Source organism: Cydia splendana, chromosome 17, assembly GCF_910591565.1.
Source record: "Cydia splendana chromosome 17, ilCydSple1.2, whole genome shotgun sequence".
In the NCBI taxonomy this organism is placed as follows: Eukaryota; Metazoa; Arthropoda; class Insecta; order Lepidoptera; family Tortricidae; genus Cydia; species Cydia splendana.
In genome coordinates this window covers 14,296,003-14,316,141 of record NC_085976.1, presented here as the reverse complement: position 1 = coordinate 14,316,141, position 20,139 = coordinate 14,296,003, and the positions used below count along the sequence as shown (strand labels likewise).

The window sequence follows — 20,139 nt, the reverse complement described above, 5'->3', positions numbered from 1 at the left end:
TAAAACAATAACAAAGGTATTTTAGCGACTTTCCGGTACTTTACGCCACATAATTGTGGCCTTTAGGTAAAAAAATGGTCACTTGGTGGTTACGTAACGTTTTACTAGGGGTGGGAGGGGGGGTCAAAAATGTCCAAAAATTGCGTTACGTAATACTTTAACGCTCCCTTAGCACCCTTAAAGTACCTAAATACTTTTTTAAGTATAGCATATATTATATGAAATCATAAGAACGTTTAGGACCATGTCAGTTAAAAATTGAGCGTAATATAATAATTTGCTTGGAGTTTTTCATGAAATAATAGGTACCTGCTGGACTAAATTTTATATAATAAGTATATGCTTATATACATATAGCTACTTAACCCAAGTAACACAAAAGTAGCTGAATATTGTTTGAATAATAGAGCATGCCGTACTGTATGCTGAATAAGGTAGCTGTATATCGTCTGTATAAGCGCTTATACAGACGTTATACAGAAGTTTTGGGCGGAAAGTGGGCAGTGCCCACGCCGCTTATTACTGAATAACAGTAATGTAATAGCTGTATAAGTGTGTGCCCACACATTGAATCGATGAATAACACTTGTATAGAGGCTGTCAAAAGCTTCTATACCGCTTTTAAACCCAAGTTATCCAGCTTTGTACACAATGCATCAGTTATTCACACGTTATGAAGCTTTTGGTTCCAAAGTGCATTTTTACAGAAAATATATTCAGCTATGTATTTGTGTTAAATCAATGATTTGTCTTCCATTTTAGTTTGTGAACTCGTGTCAAAGTGTAGTGTGCATACTTACAAAATAAGGAGGACATCACCCATATATTTATTTGATGTTTACATAACTTCAATTTCATTGCGCATGCGACTTTACTGTTACTATATACATATTATTTAAATTTTTAAAGCGCCGCGTAAATAATGCACTGTTAAAAAAGTAAATATAGAAAATTTACTACTCCACTTTTAAATTTGTAACTTGTTTTTTGCGGTGTTTAGATTTATTTATTTATTTATTTATTAAAGCATCGTTAAACCAGAATGGTTTGTCTCGATACTCCATTCCGCAGTAGATGTTTTAGTGATAGAAAATGTACTTTAACAAGTTATGCTACGATAAAACTAGTTTTATAAATGAATAAAAATGGGGTTTTCAGTTCATTTTCAATTCCTATATAATTGTAGAGGTTAGAATATGAGCAACCGTAATGGCGTCCGACTGTGCTGAATATAAGCTGCTGCCACAGCTATTATTGTGCTAAATTTCTGAATAAGCATTCACATTATTCGCGTTACTAAGCTACATGTTAGATAATAATGGTTTTAGAACAACAAGTTTTGAATAACATCAGTATAATAGTAATTGTTTTCTCAATCTTAAAGCCTATTAGGGTTCTATACACAAATAGTAAAAACCACAGAGATCCTCACTAGTTTGATAAGAAACATTATGTAACACGTGTATGTAACACGGGCAATATTCAATCCTACTTCCTACTAATATTATAAACGCGATATAATATTTAAGTTATATGATAAATCTGGGGGCACGGCAGATTACACAGTTATTTTTTCCGTTATCAGTTCCGATAAATATGTAGTAGGTAAAGGTATACGCAAAGATATACGACGTGAGTACAAAGATGTGTATAGTATGAGTATGGTGTGGTGACGAGTATGGTATGAATATGAATATGGTATAGATGCGAAGGTGCGGGTATATTAGTAGCGGGTATCACGGGTATGAGTACAAGTATAGTTTGGTATGGGCAGTTTTGTTTAGGTATGAGTACGAGTATAGTGTGGGATGGGTATGAGTAGACCCACTTGTATGAGAAACCTACAGCTATAAACAGTCTGTTCAAAATCGACAGGAGAATCGATTTCGCTATATTTTAATGGGGGTGATTATTTTATTTTTCTCATACCCAGTCCAGTCTACAAGTTTTTAATGCAACAATATCAATAACTAGCATTTGACACCTTGTTTGCCAACTAGCAACAACCTTAAATGGCAATTGGTAAACTTTATCTCGTTGCAGTAAGGTATGCAAATGGTCAGTTAACAGTGTTTACGATGGTAGCTAGCAATTGTTTTACGTCATTAAAACGACAATGCATCATGTGTAAAATAACCAATCGAAGAGAATTGTTAAGAAAACTAAACCTTGATTTTTTTAATAATGGTTGGATTAAAGAATAAATACGCAAGATGCGTTCAAAATAAAATAAAAACACGCTCAAACTCAAAGCAATCAGGCTCAAGTAGCACTGTTACCGTGTATAAAGCTACGGAACTCTCTCCACCGCGCACTTGTTGATACTAAGCAGTAGTTTGAATAGCGCTTCTCATTGCGTTCATTTTGCAGCTTTTAGCAAGAAAAGATAGTATATGTGTACTAAAATCGCTATAACTTAAGTATAAGTGTTGTTTTAGTATTGATTATTCAGGCGTTATGTCTATAAAAGCCATAATTAACCCATATATGCAGCTACTGAATAACAAATAATATGTGGATTTCATTACAGCTTCCAGTAATAGCGTCCACCTTTATTCAAAAACTAGCATTAAAACAGAAACTGCAACCGCTTTTATACAGCTGAAATTCTTCACCGACGCTTCTTTTCAGCATTTAGTAGCCACTATCACATTTTTCTTAATATTGTCTGCTTAATATCTCACAACACAGAATATATACAGCTAATTGCTGCTAATGCTGCTATTATGCAGCTTTTAGTAACACAAATGCTTTAAGCTGAATAATGTCTAACTAACTGTGTAAGAAATAAGTATTATTCAGCTTTAATTAGCAAAACCGATGCTATGCAAAATTTATTCAGCATTTATTGGTAAGGTACCTCCGCCAAAGATGGCCCTGTTCCTAAGATGGCCCACTTTCAAAAATTTATACTTACAACCGTTCGAATGATTTAAAATTTCGCGCCCGTGTTCGGTTAGTGCTATAGAGATAACTGCAAGTTCATGTCAAATGGTAGATGCCGCCATCTTTGTAGTGGTTGACACTTTGTCAGTCACGTCGCAAATGGCTTGCTGTTTATACCCTCACACTCACATACTTTTTAGTGTTTCTTTAAAAAAAAACAAATAGTTTTAGTATTCCTTTTTGATACAAAGTTTCTAAGATTCAAAGACATTCCTATGAAGGTAAGCGTTGTTTATATTTTTTGTTTATTTTCATTATATAGAAATAATTGTCGCTGCCGAGAGAAGTGCCTATAAAGGCCCACCACACGGGCTCCCAAGATAGCCCGATGGGATGGGCCTTATTAGGACTGTTGAATATGATAATTTTTTGGATCATAGAATGACAATGGGCCATTATAATTTCTTTTTTAAATATAATATAACTATCGTAATAGAAATAGTAGCAAAATAAAATATTTTTATTTTTTATAGGTTAAAATACTTTATTTTACTATTTTTGGTTTGAATTTAAAGTTGTCAGATCTTTGGTTTGTTCAATGTAATTTTACGGGTTCCGTACCCAAAGGGTAAAACGGGACCCTATTACTAAGACTTCGCTGTCCGTCCGTCCGTCCGTCCGTCCGTCCGTCTGTCACCAGGCTGTATCTCACGAACCGTGATAGCTAGACAGTTGAAATTTTCACAGATGATGTATTTCTGTTGCCGCTATAACAACAAATACTAAAAACAGAATAAAATAAAGATTTAAATGGGGCTCCCATACAACAAACGTGATTTTTGACCAAAGTTAAGCAACGTCGGGAGTGGTCAGTACTTGGATGGGTGACCGTTTTTTTTTTGCTTTTTTTTCGTTTTTTTTTTTGCATTATGGTACGGAACCCTTCGTGCGCGAGTCCGACTCGCACTTGCCCGGTTTTTTTTAATACTTTTCATGGCGCCAAATACTAAAGGGATCGGAAACTTTTTTCTATACTCCTAATAAGGCCCACTAAAATTGTTTAAAAATTTTTTTGCAATTTGTAAGGTTATTCGTTGTTTAAATTTAAACAAATGTTAGAATGAGCAGAGGAAAAATGTTATTTTTATGTTTTATAAAGTTTTTATTTGTTTTTTTGATAGATTATGTTTTGCTAAGCCCAAGGTGGCCCACCGTCCAATTATGACCAAAAAATATATTATAAGAGACTGATTACCTAAGAAACGCATTTAATACGTAAATTTTAATCCATAAAGAGAATTTTTGTTTCGATAGCGTTTAAAAATTACTTGCTTAAAATTGGGCCATGATAAGTGCCTATGTCCCTAAAAAGACCCACATTCGAGGTTTTTAAAAATGATTATTTTCTTTAAGCAATTTAATTTTAATTGTTAACTTTTATGTTGATTTTATTCGCAAATAAATAAGGAATATTTCAATAAAGTTTTATTACCGAAATATTTTTTTATTTTTGATTTATTTAAGTATTGCAAAAAATGGGCCTTACAAGGCGCAGGTACCTTATATAGGCCCCACTAGGCCCACATATTTACTTATTCCGAATTTAGTAATTTCCACCGCTTATACACAAAATTTATGCAATCTTAATTTGAATAAGATGATAATTTTACTCTATTATCCTGCTTGTGTGTTACTTGGGAAGTACCTACATAAGCTGCAGCCGTACCATTTGACTCTGACAGAAATGCGTCACACTGAGAACAATTTTGGGGTAGTTTTTTTTTTTATTCAATATTTTCGTGATTCTGAATAGAATAATAACCCGAAAAAACACATTTTTCTGAAAATTCTCACCTACCTACCTAGATCATAACGAAATATATTTGAGAACCGAAAAAATCAAAACCCTTCCAATTAAATAAAAGATTCAAGGCCTGAAGTACCAAGGATTAACGACCACATTTTAGCGGTTCTGACCACTCAATAAATAACTAACGGTTGTAAATCTAGTCAGTTTGTAATCAATAAAAAATATCGATGCTTGCTCATAGATTTTACCTCCCGATTTAATTCTCAAAACAATAAGATTTTGGCAAAAATATTTTTTTATTTGTACAATTATTTATCGCTGACTGTACTTTTCTTTCCACAGACAACTAATACTCATTGAGACAATTCTAACAACCCCAAACACAACTAGTATGCGTTGTTTTATCACAGAGTTCCCATGGCCACCTCTTGTCTCCAACTCAATCGGGATCGGGAAGTGGGTCATATTTAGCTTCCAAAATTTTATTAAAAGCTTGTAATAAATGACGCATAGCTGTCAAACAATTACACATATAAATTATGCTTTAATTAATTATCTACTGGTGAAGTTTAATAACCGATTATTCTAGTTTTATTCTAGATTTACAAATTGCCTAAATTGAAGTAGCTTTACCTCAGCTTCCTGTATGGATTTAGGTCGATGTATGTAAGTTTTTCTTATAATTTTATTTATGTAAAATAAAGAGCTTTATAAAACTGATAAATAAACAAACAAGTTAAGACTAGTACAGAGTGCAGACGGCTTCTGAAGTTTGCCGAAATCCGGGCGACTTTGACCTCCGGATGCGATGACGGGGTCGCCCGTGTCAAGCCGGTAATAGCGATACGAAATATGATGTTCTTTTTACGCGTTGAAGAAAATTACTGTGGCTGTCGAAACTAGTGGGAATGACAAAAGAATGTGGTGTTAGAATCTTCAATGATTCATCATTCGCACATAATATTTCGCATTAAACTTATATGCAGATTACCAACACCCTTCAACCTACAATAAAAAAAGTAAAGTGATGTTTAGTTGCATTTTAAAGGAGTGCAGAATACGTTGATTTAGCACTATCAGTAGTTACATACCTAGATTAGCTATAGATAATTTACTGGCACCAATAAAAAATTTTTTTTTTATTAAAAATAGAAACTTGTAAATTGTGTTACTGGTACTCTTTTCATATGAATGTACCTAATGGCATTACGCATGCATGAAGATAGCAAGACGTTTAACATCCTTACCTATAATCTCTTTAATTATATCCATGTAACAGAACTAAAAAAATACTTTCTATCCTTTTATCTCCCCAAACCTTAGTTAAACGGAAGTTATTTATACTTTAAAATTGATTCGCGATCGAAATTGGACAACATCCGAGACTCAAGATGAAAAAAAAAATGTAGTGCACACAATGAGCGTACCATCTGCTATCCGGGGTTTTTGTGCAGATGTTCGAAAAAAAAAACACTACCTGTACCGGGCCTTTGTACTTGAGGTACGGACTGGGTTGACAAGGCGGTGGTGAGACTGAGACGTTCCCATGGGACTGTGGGGGTTGAGTGCGGTGTGGCTCTTTCAATGTTGTGTGAGTAATGGTTGCAGTTTATGAGTAAGTTCAATTCTTAAGAACTAATAATTATAACCGCCTGGACCCTAGAGTCCTTTATAAAGGGCATGCACAAAAATTTCATATTTGTTTTTATGAAATAAGGTTCCAAGTTCAAAATATTCTAAAAGCTACCAATAACATATATAGTTGGTTGCAACGAAATTGAGGTCAATTAATACCTTACCTGACCTTACCTTAGAAAAAAGTTAAACAGACTGTGGGAGGAAATATTTTGTATATAAATATTATAAGAAAAAACAATACATTCAATTATTTAATTAACATAACAACATGTAAATATAAAACATTCGGCAATACTACAAAATAAACGCACCACACAAATTTGACGTTAACAAGGATTCCGGAACACACTCAGCATTTTAAGTGGGTACCTCTCCTTCTTCTTTTTCTTTGCTCCATCCCACTTTAGGTGCGGTCGGCTCTCCTAATTTTTCGGCGCCAAAATTGCCTGTCTTGGGTTGTCGGGTCGGGTAAATTCAACTTATTTGTCAGTTTGGTCATGCTGGTCCACCATGTCAGCAATGGGCATCCGCGGCCTCTCACGTTCCGGGAGGCATAGAGCTTTTGTGACTACGTATTCTTCGTCTCTACGCATTACGTGGCCAATGCCACCTTAAGCGACTTTCTGTTAGTTTTTCGGGGATAGGGGCCACCTTTAAGGATGACTCACGTTAGACCGGGCCGTGTCCGGGCTGGAGCTTCCGGAGCATCGTTTTCTATGGACAGCACCACGTGATCACCTGTCATGTCATAGAAAAGTAAGCGCCGGAAGCTCCGGCCCGGACACGGCCCGGTCTAACGTGAGTCATCCTTTAAGCTACCACGGACATATTCATTCCGGACTTTGTCGATTTTAGTTACTCCTCCCGACCACCTTAAAATTTTCATTTCTGCGGTAAGTATGTAATTTTTGCGCGCATGCGATTCTTTTACCGTCCTGCATTCCGCCCCGCAGCATTTTCAGTGGGTACCTATCCTAGTTAAAACTAAACTAAAACTAAATAAGTGCCGACATACCTACACGACCCAGACCAGAATATTAGATCCCGATCCTATTTTTCCAATTAATACTGACGATGAAGCGAATATTATTCCTTGACAAATCGCAATGCATTAAGAATGAAGAAGCGATTGTCTATTAAGTACCTTTAAACGAGCAATTCTTGTTTATTTGTATATTTTGGGGATCTCGGAAACTGCTCTAACTGTAGTGGTATGTATGTAGCTATAGTAAGTTAAGTATAAATATAGTTTAAGCATATGCACGACTATATCTATACTTAACTTACTAGCTACATACCACTACTCACAACACTAACGATTTCGATGAAATTTGCTATATTTCGGGGGCGATAAATCGATCTAGCTAAATCTATCTTATCTCTGGGAAAACGCGCATTTTTGAGTTTTTATATGTTTCCCGAGCAAAGCTCTGTCTCCCAGATATGTTTCTTTAACTGGGCAATCAAAACTTAATATTGTATAGTACCTCAACATTGTTGTATACAGGTCAAGTTGTGCAAAAAGAGTATTCATGTCGACAGCGACATTTTTCAGTAAATGAAAGTCACGCTTACCACCTGCCAGAGTAAATGAAGGACGAAAGTAAGCGCACATGGACTCTTATGTCATAATTCATGTCATAAGTAGATAGAGTCTGTTCGGAAAGAGAAGAATCGTGGAATGTATTGGGTCCCATACATTCCACGACTCTTCTCTTTCCGCACAGACTCTACATACAGCATTCAGTTCCATTGTAATATAGCTTACTTGAACCTCTATCTAAGTTGCCCATTCCTCTATCTCTTTTGAATCTTTATTTCGACAAATCAAAATTGCATTTCGGTCGTATTCGAATAATGTTTCTAAGAGATCACTGCGGTACGATAACGATCTGTCAGTGTCAAAATAGACATTTCAACCAAAAACGTCACTTTTTACACTGACATATCGGTATCGTATCGCAGTGATCTCTTAGAAGCTTTGTTCGAATTGGGCCGTTAGTCTTGGCAAGTTTTGATTTCTGGGTGGGTAGAGGTTAAGATTTGGTTGATAGAATCCTAATAAAAGTGAGCTAATACAAACTGACATCAGACATCCCATATACCGTAAACGGAGCGCCATCAAAATCGAAGTCATGTAGTGTGTGAATCGCCTCAGGTCTCTAATTTCTCACAGTACCAAATAGAGGAGAGATCTCAATAAATGATGTGATTTTTTCATACTACGACGGTAGCAAACAACTTACAGACGTAGTGCATAACTATTTTCCATCGTATTTTCACGGAAACGTATCAAAAAGTATTGAGTACTGAGGAGTAGACAAATACGAACGGTTCCGAGAAAATAGGACGGAAAACAATAATTATGCACTACATCTGTAAAGAAATTGCGATATATGCAACCTTCCAGATACGCGCAACATGATTTTATAAGTACTAATAACTAAATAACTATAACTAAAACCACCGTTAACTATACCGAGAAATATGAAAGTAACCGCAATCTAAATACCATATAGACATGCTCTTAAATGTAATCATTAATAATAAAAAAAACTGCTATTTCTATCATTTTTCTAATGACAACAATTCCACTCATGTCCTGTCCTCCCCTATCCCAAATCCAAGCCACCCTAGCGACATTGAACCAAATGTACAATACAAAGATCAACATAGAAATAGTAGAATTGCATTCTCAAAACTCCCTTCTCAAAGGGAATCGAGCCATTCATGCAAGGGCGAAGACAGAGCTTTTTATCTATGTTTTTCGACGTACGGACCTTCAAGTATTGTCGTCGAAATAATGTATCATCAAGATTTAGATAGGCATTGTGCTTTTAGGCTTTGTATATCAGATGACCACGTGGATGGAATTAACTGTCTGTAGCGGCGTGCTTTAAATATAATGTTACAGTGGCGCGCTAAGATTTAATGTAAATACAAGTACCTATATCTACCTATATGATATCTTAGTGCCTCGCTATTCATCAATATTAAATTTACCTATTGCAAGGAATAGATATACATATTTCATTACACAAACGGGTCTACAAGAGTTACTAGACATTACTAGGACGGATAAATTATATAAATCTTCACTAATTATATAAATATTCGAACTCATAATTTCCAATCTTGAGTGAAGTGTAGTTTAAGCGCCTTGTAAAAATATTGAAGTTATTAAGCGTATAAGTATATTAAAGTATAACATTTACTCATCCATCCGCAAGCTTAAAGCACTTCGAGTTCAAAAAATCATAAAAACAACATGAACATGGAGATTCAAACATAACTTATATGTACCTATAAGAATTAAGGGCTGTTTGAGCTGTAACCTTCACGAAGTCGTATTTTTCTAACTCATACAGAACTAAAACCAACCTTATTCAACGCACATTAAGTTGAAAATCATCCGCCAGAAGAGCGTATGATGTAAGCTTGGGTAAAATACAGCCCGTAATATTAGGAAAACTCGCGACCCTTGTGGGGTCGAAGGGGAGACCCTTGGCAGCTGGCCGAGGTCAACGACCTCTGCTCCAATTCCAAACAGGAATAGGTATTCGCGTGCGATTTGGCAGAATTCAGGTTCTTGAATTCTGGTTCTCTAGTATGAAACACTAGACTTTACTAATCAATACCTGTCTAGTCCCACCGTAAGCTCAATAAGGCTTGCGTTGTGTTTACTAGACGACGATATTAATAGATATTACATATTTAATTACACAAACCCGGTTAAATATGTGTACAAAACGCGAGAGTTTAAAGTGTTATATAATAGATACATATCTTGTATGTATTTAAGTATTTATCTTACTATACATTACCTACATAGAAAACATCCATAACTCAGAAACAAATATCTGTGATAAACACAAATAAATGCCCCTTACCAGGATTCAAACCCGGGACCTCATGCTTCGAAGGCAGTGTACTGCCAGGTACCAACTAGGCTAGGAGGCCGTTACAATTTATATGCGACTTTATGGGTTAGCATTTACCTACAGCCAATTAGATGCTACTGTGATACCGGTTTTAAGAACTCGACAGGGTTGCTAGTACCCCCAAGGACTCGTAAATCAAAATCAAAATCAAAAATATACTTTATTCATGTAGGCCTAGCAACAAGCTCTTATGAATCGTAATTAATCTTAATCTAATTATCAGAGCAATTTATTGATGTTAATATTATTCCATAATAAAATTGGATTATTATACATATCAAATTTAACACTAAGAATTTCACAAAAGGATCGTCAAACATTAAAAAGATTGTATAAAAAATACTAGTCTAGAATTTCTAGAATAAAATCTAAATGTCAAAAAAAAAAGCATAAGTAACAAAAGAAGTAGATAGTATGCTTTTTAGGGACGAGACCGCCTGTTGCTTACCTTTTATATACTGTGATTACCTGTACTGTGATGTGTACCTGTGATTTAACGTTATGCTTATGTTGCTTCCTTGTTCAATTGGCATCAACGACTTTTAATATCGACTCTAGCCTATACCTACATACCTACTGCATTATTTAATAGGGCACTGGAGGGCAGCTGCCAGATCCCGTGCTGCTACGCCAAAGTGGTCTTAAGATAGCTCGTCTAACTTTTTAATAGTTTATTGACAATTATACCCCGGCCACACACTCTACGAGTGGTATGGGAAGTAGGTAGCGAGGGAATAAAAATGCAAGGAAGTATGATGGCCGATCACGAGTAACGTGGCCATTGGCCACACTACGTCTCTGCATACTTCCCTCGCTACTTATTCTCCAGCCACTCGTAGAGTGTGATGCCTAAGTGTAACTGATTTTAGAAAAATGTAGTCAGTTTAAACATTTTTAATGCCATTCGATTCCATTGTATATGTCGGTAAGCCTTATATAAAATTGGGCACTGCCGCACTGCCTCAATTTATCCTATGTTACCCCAGTTGAAGGTACAGTGTCCTAATCTAACAGGTAAGTAGACTGCAAAAAATAACGAAGACTTTCTTCCCCGTCAACGAACTTTTACTCCAATCAAAATGCCCTAACCACCTCACACTTCCCACTGCAAAAGGTCGTTTTGTAAAAGTGCATGTGCATTGTCGTTGCACCGGGCCGACAGCTGCATTCGCGAATCTTAAGACGGGGCCGATGGGAACGGTTTTATTCGCATATTATTCCTATTATTTACTGTATTGAAAGGTGAAGCTTTACCGTGGCTTGATTTGGAAATCGAGGGCCGATAGATTTATCGCAGTATTTTTTTATTCACTACATATCCCACCCTACCCCACATTGTACTCGTAGTATCCCACCAAAAACATTTGCATGTAAAATGTTGCCAAGACGACCATACCATATGGCTATGGCTCGCACTGTCAAAAAGTTATCAGATCTCATGTAGAGCCAAGCTTCAAACTCTACACGCCCTAACTCTACAGCCCTAACTTTACAAACTCTACACTTTAGTAAAAATATGTGGCTTGTTCATAGATCATTTGAATTTCGCGCCTTTTCTACTAACAATATTGATTTGCTTTTTACTCGTAGCCATACCTTTTCCTGTAAATTTTACTGGTTTTTAGGGTTCCGTACCCAAAGGGTAAAACGGGACCCTATTACTAAGACTTCGCTGTCCGTCCGTCCGTCCGTCCGTCCGTCCGTCCGTCCATCCGTCCGTCCGTCCGTCCGTCTGTCACCAGGCTGTGACACCGCTGTCACCACGAACCGTGATAGCTAGACAGTTGAAATTTTCACAGATGATGTATTTCTGTTGCCGCTATAACAACAAATACTAAAAACAGAATAAAATAAAGATTTAAATGGGGCTCCCATACAACAAACGTGATTTTTGACCAAAGTTAAGCAACGTCGGGAGTGGTCAGTACTTGGATGGGTGACCGTTTTTTTTCTTTTTTTTCGTTTTTTTTTTTTGAATTATGGTACGGAACCCTTCGTGCGCGAGTCCGACTCGCACTTGCCCGGTTTTTTAGATAAACAGCGCGTCGACACGCGCACTGATGTGGACGCGCTGTGGACGATCCTTTATTCTATTTCGAGGCTAGGGATTGGACAATTTGAGAGCAAAAGCCCTCGTCAAGTGTCACTATTGGACGTAGTAATCCTCAGGTCGACAAACCCTGACGACGGAATCTATGGCGGTGTTTGCATCTCTGATAACTATGAATTGCATTAGGCGATGAAAATACCATCGGTGCTGTGAAAACCTCAATCCGAAATTAGGCAACAGGGCATTCCCTATCGTCGAGGAAGGTAAATTCCAAGTACCGTAAAGTCGGGTTACTTGCACTATAATCATATATGCCATGGGGTTGGTTTTAACTAATCTTTGACGTTTTTATGTTTTTTATTAGACCCTTTTAAATGTGGTTTTCATGTGGGTCAAAGTTACCTTCCATTGGGTCCAAGTAGGTAACCCGAGTTTACGGTAATCAAACGTGTACGATGAGGATTATGTGGTGCGATGCCATTGCTATACTTCAAACGACATGCGTTTAGCCAAAAAACGTGTACCCACATATAAAATGATACAAAACACTCTTTTGTAAGTTGTAAAATTTGCAGTGCGATTCCCGCGGGTATTTCATTTCACACGCGTAACCCGCGTACTCCCTAATCCCGCCGCAATGCAGTGTATGAAACCACGTGGTTACAGTCCCGGCCCGATTCGAACAATGCTTATAAGAAGTCACAGCGGTACGATACCAATCTGTCAGTGTCAAAAGTGTCAAAACTGACAGATCTTTATCGTACCGCTGTGCTGTGACTTCTTATAAACATCATTACTCGAATCGGGCGGTATGTCAGTCTTACCAATTTTGTCAGTGGCAGTAAAATCAACATATTGACAAGTATTCAGCATCCCTTTTTGGCGTGATTACGAGTATACCTATTTACTATAAGTAGTGTAAGAAATAGTAGGTAATTTGTTTTACAAGGGGTCAAAGTTGTTGATTAATCCGCTCCAGCAACTGAAAGATTCCACAGCTGAGAATCTTGAGCATTGCTAAGGTTTTAAGGCATGAGGGTTAAACAAACTTAGCAACCGTGAGCTGTCCGTGAGTGAAACACAAAATTTTTCACCACACTAACGCGAGAAAAATACGACTTGTAAAACATTACAAATCAAATCCGATTGAATGCTACCTATCAAATATTTCTCATCAAAATCATTACTTAGACATTAATTACACCCATGCAGCCAATACCTATGACTCATTATGAGGAAACAACTCAAATTTGGCCGGTCTAACAACTTTCAAAATGTCAGGCAAAAAGGCGCGAAATTCAAATTTTCTATGGTACGTTACGTACGATGTCGGAAATAGACATATTGACACAGTTAGCTTGCCGGACTATAGTTATTGATAGTTATGCTTCAGCTGAAACACGCTTTAGGCTAATGATCTAAAGACGCCTCTGGACTGTTAGTGTTGCTACTACAAAAAATATAATAAATAAAATAAAAAAGAAGCAGGTTTGTCGTTAAAATATTAATAATAATAGTATACCTATCATGTGGTAGTTGCACGACATTTTCAAATATTTTAGGTTTAATTGTGTTATAAATAGATTTATCTAATATGAAATTAAAAAATGTCACTGAAAGACTTGTAATCATTTGTATATGGCAACCTAAACTCATTCGCTGTCAAAATGGCACGTCAGCAAGATGATGTCGATGAATTATTTGATGTTAAAAGTGCATTTTATGTTGGAAATTACCAACAAGCCATCAACGAGGCACAAAATGTATCTGTAAGTAACCTAAGTGCACTTTTATTCGGCATAAAAAACATCATTTCAGGCCTCATTTCAATGAAAAATCTTGCATTGTTTTGTGCCCTATGTTTTCCTTAATTTAGTTAAAAAATACATTAAATTTCCTTATTATATGGCCCTATTCAGTGCATGCAAGTGATTATCTTCCAAACTCAATGTAATTTGTACTTGTACATGCTTTTACTGGCTTAAAATGAATAGTGATTCAATAAGGCTCACACTTTGTTTTACCGTCTGTTACAGCCATCTACGCCCCTAATAGCTCTGCAGAGAGATGCGTTTCTTTACCGCTCATACATCGCGCAAGGCAACTACAGGATAGTGCTGCAAGAGCTGAAGTCAGCGGACCCTATGCTGCTGCCGTTGAAGAGTTTAGTGGATTATCTGTCCCCGGGTGCTAATAAATTGGCTGTTGTGGCAGATATTGATGCTAGAGTAAGTACTAATCATATTTTTTTTAATGATATATATATTGATTTATGATAATAGTTTCAGGTAGGTACATAAAAAAAAACTAACTTATCTATAGTACTAATAATTATATTTGGGTGTAAACATCTATGGATACATTATAAATTGATCCCTTGAGTGCCAGCCATAAAAACCTACATCAAAATCCTATGAGCCCCAGGAGTTTTTGACTTTTCTTATATTTTGCATGAATGGGGAATGTGTGGGATATGCGTCCGTGGGACTTCTTAGTCCCACCAGTAGTAGATAAATCTACTGAAGAGGTTAGTTGTTAGGCAAAAATAATAAAATTATCGAAATTATGTTCAAATAAGACTGATATATGTCTACTATAGGTCAAATCCTATAAACTGGTTGACAAAATGAGACTTTTCTGTCCAATTGTGATATATTTCTTGCCAAATACATTAAATTGCAATTTCCCTGCTATTCCAGGTGCAGAAGGGAACAGAGCTGGTGAATGAAGTGTTCCTGATTGTAGCGGCCACCATTTACTACCACGAGGAAAACTATGAGGCTGCTCTTAAGTAAGTTTTTCATCAGTATTTTAACCTGTCCTCTACCAAGCTGTCAAAAAAAAGCAACCCTCTATCTACCCAGGCCGGAGATCTCTGTCAATTATTCTGTACCCCGTATTTGTTATGGACGGAGATCTCCTGCCATTTTAACCCCAGTCGAAAAGCAGTTTTTTTTTAAGAAATTAAAGCTGCTTTTCACCTGCCAATTATCTCGGGTGTAAAAAAATCGGTCGTAACAAATACGGGGTGTCCGGCGCGTGTGGGGAGCGGGAGACAAGGGCAACGAACAATTGGCCGGAGATCTCCTGCCTGGGTAGACGACAAGTTAAAACAATATTCTTACATTTTTTATGAGTTCTTGTTTGTACAAATTGTAACCAACAAACTAATTAAAGCTGTTGAAAGTCTTGACATATTATGAAAAAAATAGATAAGGTTTTTCATTGTTAATGATGATGAACACGGACAAAAAGTTTAATATCTCAAATATTTAAGAAAAAATTTTATTTTTGAAAATTACCTAGTTTGCATAATTTACCCAAAGTACCTTAACATGTAGCATACACTAATTTCGTTTTATAATGGTAGTAGTTGTAGTTCAAAACTTTTGGTACATAAATAAAACCACACCATATGTTTCAGAATATTTTCATAAGTGTCATCATAACAGGAATAAGATTGTTACATACTTATTGCTGACGGAAAATTCCAAATTTGGTTTTTTGAGATATGAGAGCATGTAATCATCTAAAGTATTCTAAAGTGTCATTCTATGGAACTTGGTAACTATGTAAACAAACCGCCACACTGAAATCATCATTCAGTGACAGTTTCAATATGGCGGTTTGTTTACATAGTTACCAAGTTCTATTGAATGACACTTTAAGTACCTATTTGTGTTCATTAAGCATTTATTTTTCATTCCTGATTCTCACAGTGAAAAAAAAAATTAAACCAGTAAATTGGAGACATTTTGGTTATGATCTTGTAATAATTGGCAGACAGAACTGAAGATAAATTGAAATTTAAATTCATTAAAGGATTCTCCACGGAGCTGAGGCCATCGAACTCCGCGCCTTTACCCTCCAGTGTCTGCTAGCCATGAACAGACAGGACCTCGGCAAGAAGCACCTCGCCACTATACAAGCCGTGGATGATGATAGCACCCTGGTTCAGCTGGCGCAGGCTTGGCTTAATCTCTCACAGGTAAGCTTTTTATATTTATTTCTTAAACTGATTTCAGTTTCTTTCGAGTACTTAATTCAGTGGTTGATGATGTCTCCTTCCTAAATTGGGGTGAAAAAATGGCATTTACCAATGTTGCTGGCTTTTTGTCATAATAAATATTAATCTACTTGTTATTACAAAACATATATTATGAATATAATACACTAGCGACCTTCGCATGGGTTTCACAGAACCTTAACAAATTATACACCTAAACTTTCCTTAAGAATCACTCTATTGATAGGTGAAAACCGTATGAAAATGCGTTGAGTAGTTTTTCAGTTTATCGCAAACATACATACACACAAACACGGCGCGGCGGGGCACTTTATTTTGATAAGGTGTAGTGATATAATCTTTTAATAATAACAAAAGAAAAAGGGTTACAATATCAAATTTTAAAATGACCCACATATGCTCCAAATAATGATGGTTTGATGGTACATTCCAGGGTGGACCGGGAGTGCAGGACGCGCACTACAGCATCATGGAGCTGTCGGAGCGCCTCGGAGCCCTGGGCGCCGGGCCGGCCGCCGTGGGCGCCGCCGCTGCGGCCTCCAGAGGTAACATTTCTTAAAGCTTCTTCTTGGAGCGAGGTTTCTCGACGTTTCTTCTTAACAGCTCGGCCATGACATTACGCGACTGGCGATGGCGGCAGCGACAAGCATAGGTGGGAACGAAAGGTCCGATCGCTGTGTCTCGCTCCAACCTATGGTTATCGCTGCCGCCGTCGCAAGTCGCGCAATGTCGTGGCCGAGCCGTAAGTTGAAACAAGTGGCGTTGCATGGCACGTCTCCATATGTTTTGCGGTAACTGAATTGTCAAACGTCAACTTTTGACAGAATAGGGGGTATTACTGCAATGTTCTGCCGCCAGAATGCAGCACTACCGCCTATCGTAAACCATAGAGTAACTTATACATACTGTGCCTTAAAATGATTTTTGACAAGTTTTCTTAGGGCCACTTGCACCATCCCACTAACCCGAGGTTAAGCGGTTAAACAGTTAACTTAGTGTCAAACAATAAAATATGACATTGATGCATCAAGGCGGTTTTTTTACAAAGGGCCTTCCGGAAAACGCGAAAATCGAAATTTACTTACATATTCAATTACTTCGAAATTTACTTACTCTTCCATATTCGAGCGATAAAGAGGCAGGCCTCTTTATCGCTCGAATATGCAAGAGTGATAGAGAGGTTAGATAACGAAATTTCGATTTTCTTGTTTCGTGATCTAGACCCTCAGATAATGATGGATTGTCGTAGTGGCGCCCCCTACGCAGACTTTCGCGTAATATTCCCTATTACCGCAAAACGTACGAGCAGGCCCCGTAGACAACATGCCAATCGCTAACCTTCCGTAGCCAACGAAACGCAACTGTCACTGTCACACTAATATGGAAGAGTGATAGAGAGACACAAAGCGATTCGATGGCGAAGCGCAAGCGATTGTCACCTTGGTTAGGCCGGCTGTACAGCGTCATTTATATTAGCTTTAAAGCCATTTAATGACTTTTTCACCACACCAACTGGTAAAGGCTCTTTTCATTGTTCAAAAACCGATAGCAAAGTTGCATTTTATTCACATGTGAGGCAAAATAATCAAATGCAAATATTGAGTTGTGTTTTCTTATGTTTGCTGGTTGAATTGACTTTTAAATGATGATTTTGAATGATAAATATTTAATAACATTCATTTTGATTTGATTTGGTTAGATTTTGTTTGATATCTTACAATTAATATTTTCTTCGGGTCGGTGGGGTGAATCATTTTGTGTTTCACTCGGGGGTAAATTTTGTTTAACCCTCGTGCTTTGAAACCCTCAGCGCTCAAGATTCCATTTCGCGAATTCTATTTTGGAAGCTCGGGTATCAATATTAGCACGAGCGGTTAAACAACAACTTTGCCCCCTTGTAAAACAAATAACTATTTTCTGGGAAGGGGTGGAGACTCCCTGCTTTAAAATATTTCTATATGTTCATCCTGTTTTTCATCTTGGCGCACTGACTGTAGATACCAGGAATTAATAAATGTGTGTATATTGTTGCAGGCATGTGGGAGGAGGCGGAGCAGATGCTGAGCGAGGCGCAGGCGCGCGCGCCGCAGCAGCCCGACTTGCTGCTGGGACTCGCGGTCGCCGCCCGGCACACGCCCAAGCCGCCCGAGGTAACTCTTGTTCAGCCCGAGATAAACGGATTTTCGAACGTTACTTGCTAAATGTTAAGAAATTGTTTAGAGAGACCCCACACTAGCGTCTCCCGAGCGTCGGCATCTAGTCAACTCTATGGCTGCTTGACGCAACTGCACAGCGAGGACACTTTCCATAGCGCTGACTAGACGCCGACGACGCTCAAAAGACGCTAGTGTGGGGTGGTCCTTAGGGTCAATACGGGTAAGTGTGGCTGCGGGGTAAGAGAGAGAGAGCGAAATATCCCTGCTGGTTACAGGAATCATTACACCTTAAGGTATAAAACAAAGTACCCCGCCGCGTCTGTATGTTTGTATGTTCGCGATAAACTCATAAACTACTGAACGGATTTTCATGCGGTTTTCACCTATCAATAGAGTGATTCTTGAGGAAGGTTTCTGTGTACATATTTGTTAACTTGTGCGACGCTGAGGCGGGTCGCTAGTATACAACACAATACAAATACCCTTTTCACATCACCTATTCGGAAAAGGGCTTTTTCTTCCCCGCTAGGAGGGATCATAGTGGCACTTTTCCTCCCTGCTAGGGGTGATCAAAGTGGCACTTTTCTGTTCTAGGACATTGTTTTTGTTATTTTTTGCATTCTTTTTTCAACTTGAATAATATTTTGAAACATAATAATTGTGTCAACACTAAGATTTTTTTATTTTCCTCATAGTTGATGTGAAAAGCAGTATGTGTCACACGGTATCAAAATTATTTCGTCTTAGGCGTTAACACTTGAATCCCTCATTACGCTCAGGATTCTACTTTAGAATCCCTCACTACGTTCGGGATTCTATTGTAGAATCCATCGCTTCATTCTGGATTCAATGTACGCCCTTGACGGAAATATATCATTTTGATCCCTTGTAACACAAACTACTATTATTGCACACATCAATAGAAAGAAAACAAAAACACAAGCAGAGGTAAACTACAGGCGGTCTTATCACATATAGCGATCTGTTCCAGACAATCTTTAGGAAATATATCGTCTCCTCATGGTTTTAAGTTTTACGTGGGTACTTCGAAAACTAACCAGGACACCATAACTTTGCAGGTGGCCTCCCGCTACATAGCCCAGCTGCTAGACAGCCACCCCGACCACCCGTTCACGAAGGACTACAACGCGAAGACCAACGAATTCCGTCGTCTGGCCGCCCAGTACCAGCCGTCTGTGGCGAGCTAAATAATACCTTATTGATATGGCTACAGAGTTGAATATCGAGTGAAACTGTATTCTTGTTTATTCATAGATTATATCATTATTTACTAATTAGAATGGCTTTCATTTGAGAATTTGACGTTACAGAGGGACATACCCAGACAAAAATGTATCAAGAAAAGTCTGTTGCATTGACTTTTTGTCCTAGGGTCGGACCAAGTTAATGCAAGCATTTGCAATGACAAAGTATGGCCATGTCATCATTTATGTCAAAAGACACTCCCTCATTTGTCTGTTCAATTCGGTGCAAAGTTTACCACCCGTATTCCACCTGTCCAATAAGTATTTTGTCTTTCTTTGTCCAATGTATATTTTGTCTCAATTTTGCTTAATGAGAGAGTGAGACGCAATCACATTGGACCAAGATATTGGACCGACGGAGTACCA

General features: G+C 37.6%; 1 protein-coding gene across 1 annotated transcript; it reads left to right on the top strand.

The window, feature by feature from the left end:
* The first annotated feature begins 13,964 nt into the window (after positions 1 to 13,964).
* LOC134798830 (coatomer subunit epsilon) lies at positions 13,965 to 19,809 on the top strand. The gene is made up of 7 exons (XM_063771215.1): positions 13,965 to 14,094; positions 14,362 to 14,553; positions 15,025 to 15,116; positions 16,148 to 16,313; positions 16,786 to 16,897; positions 18,387 to 18,502; positions 19,588 to 19,809. Exons 1-7 carry the CDS (start codon positions 13,993 to 13,995, stop codon positions 19,714 to 19,716), a joined length of 909 nt encoding a protein of 302 aa, XP_063627285.1. The 5' UTR covers positions 13,965 to 13,992; the 3' UTR covers positions 19,717 to 19,809.
* The last annotated feature ends 330 nt before the right edge of the window (positions 19,810 to 20,139 follow it).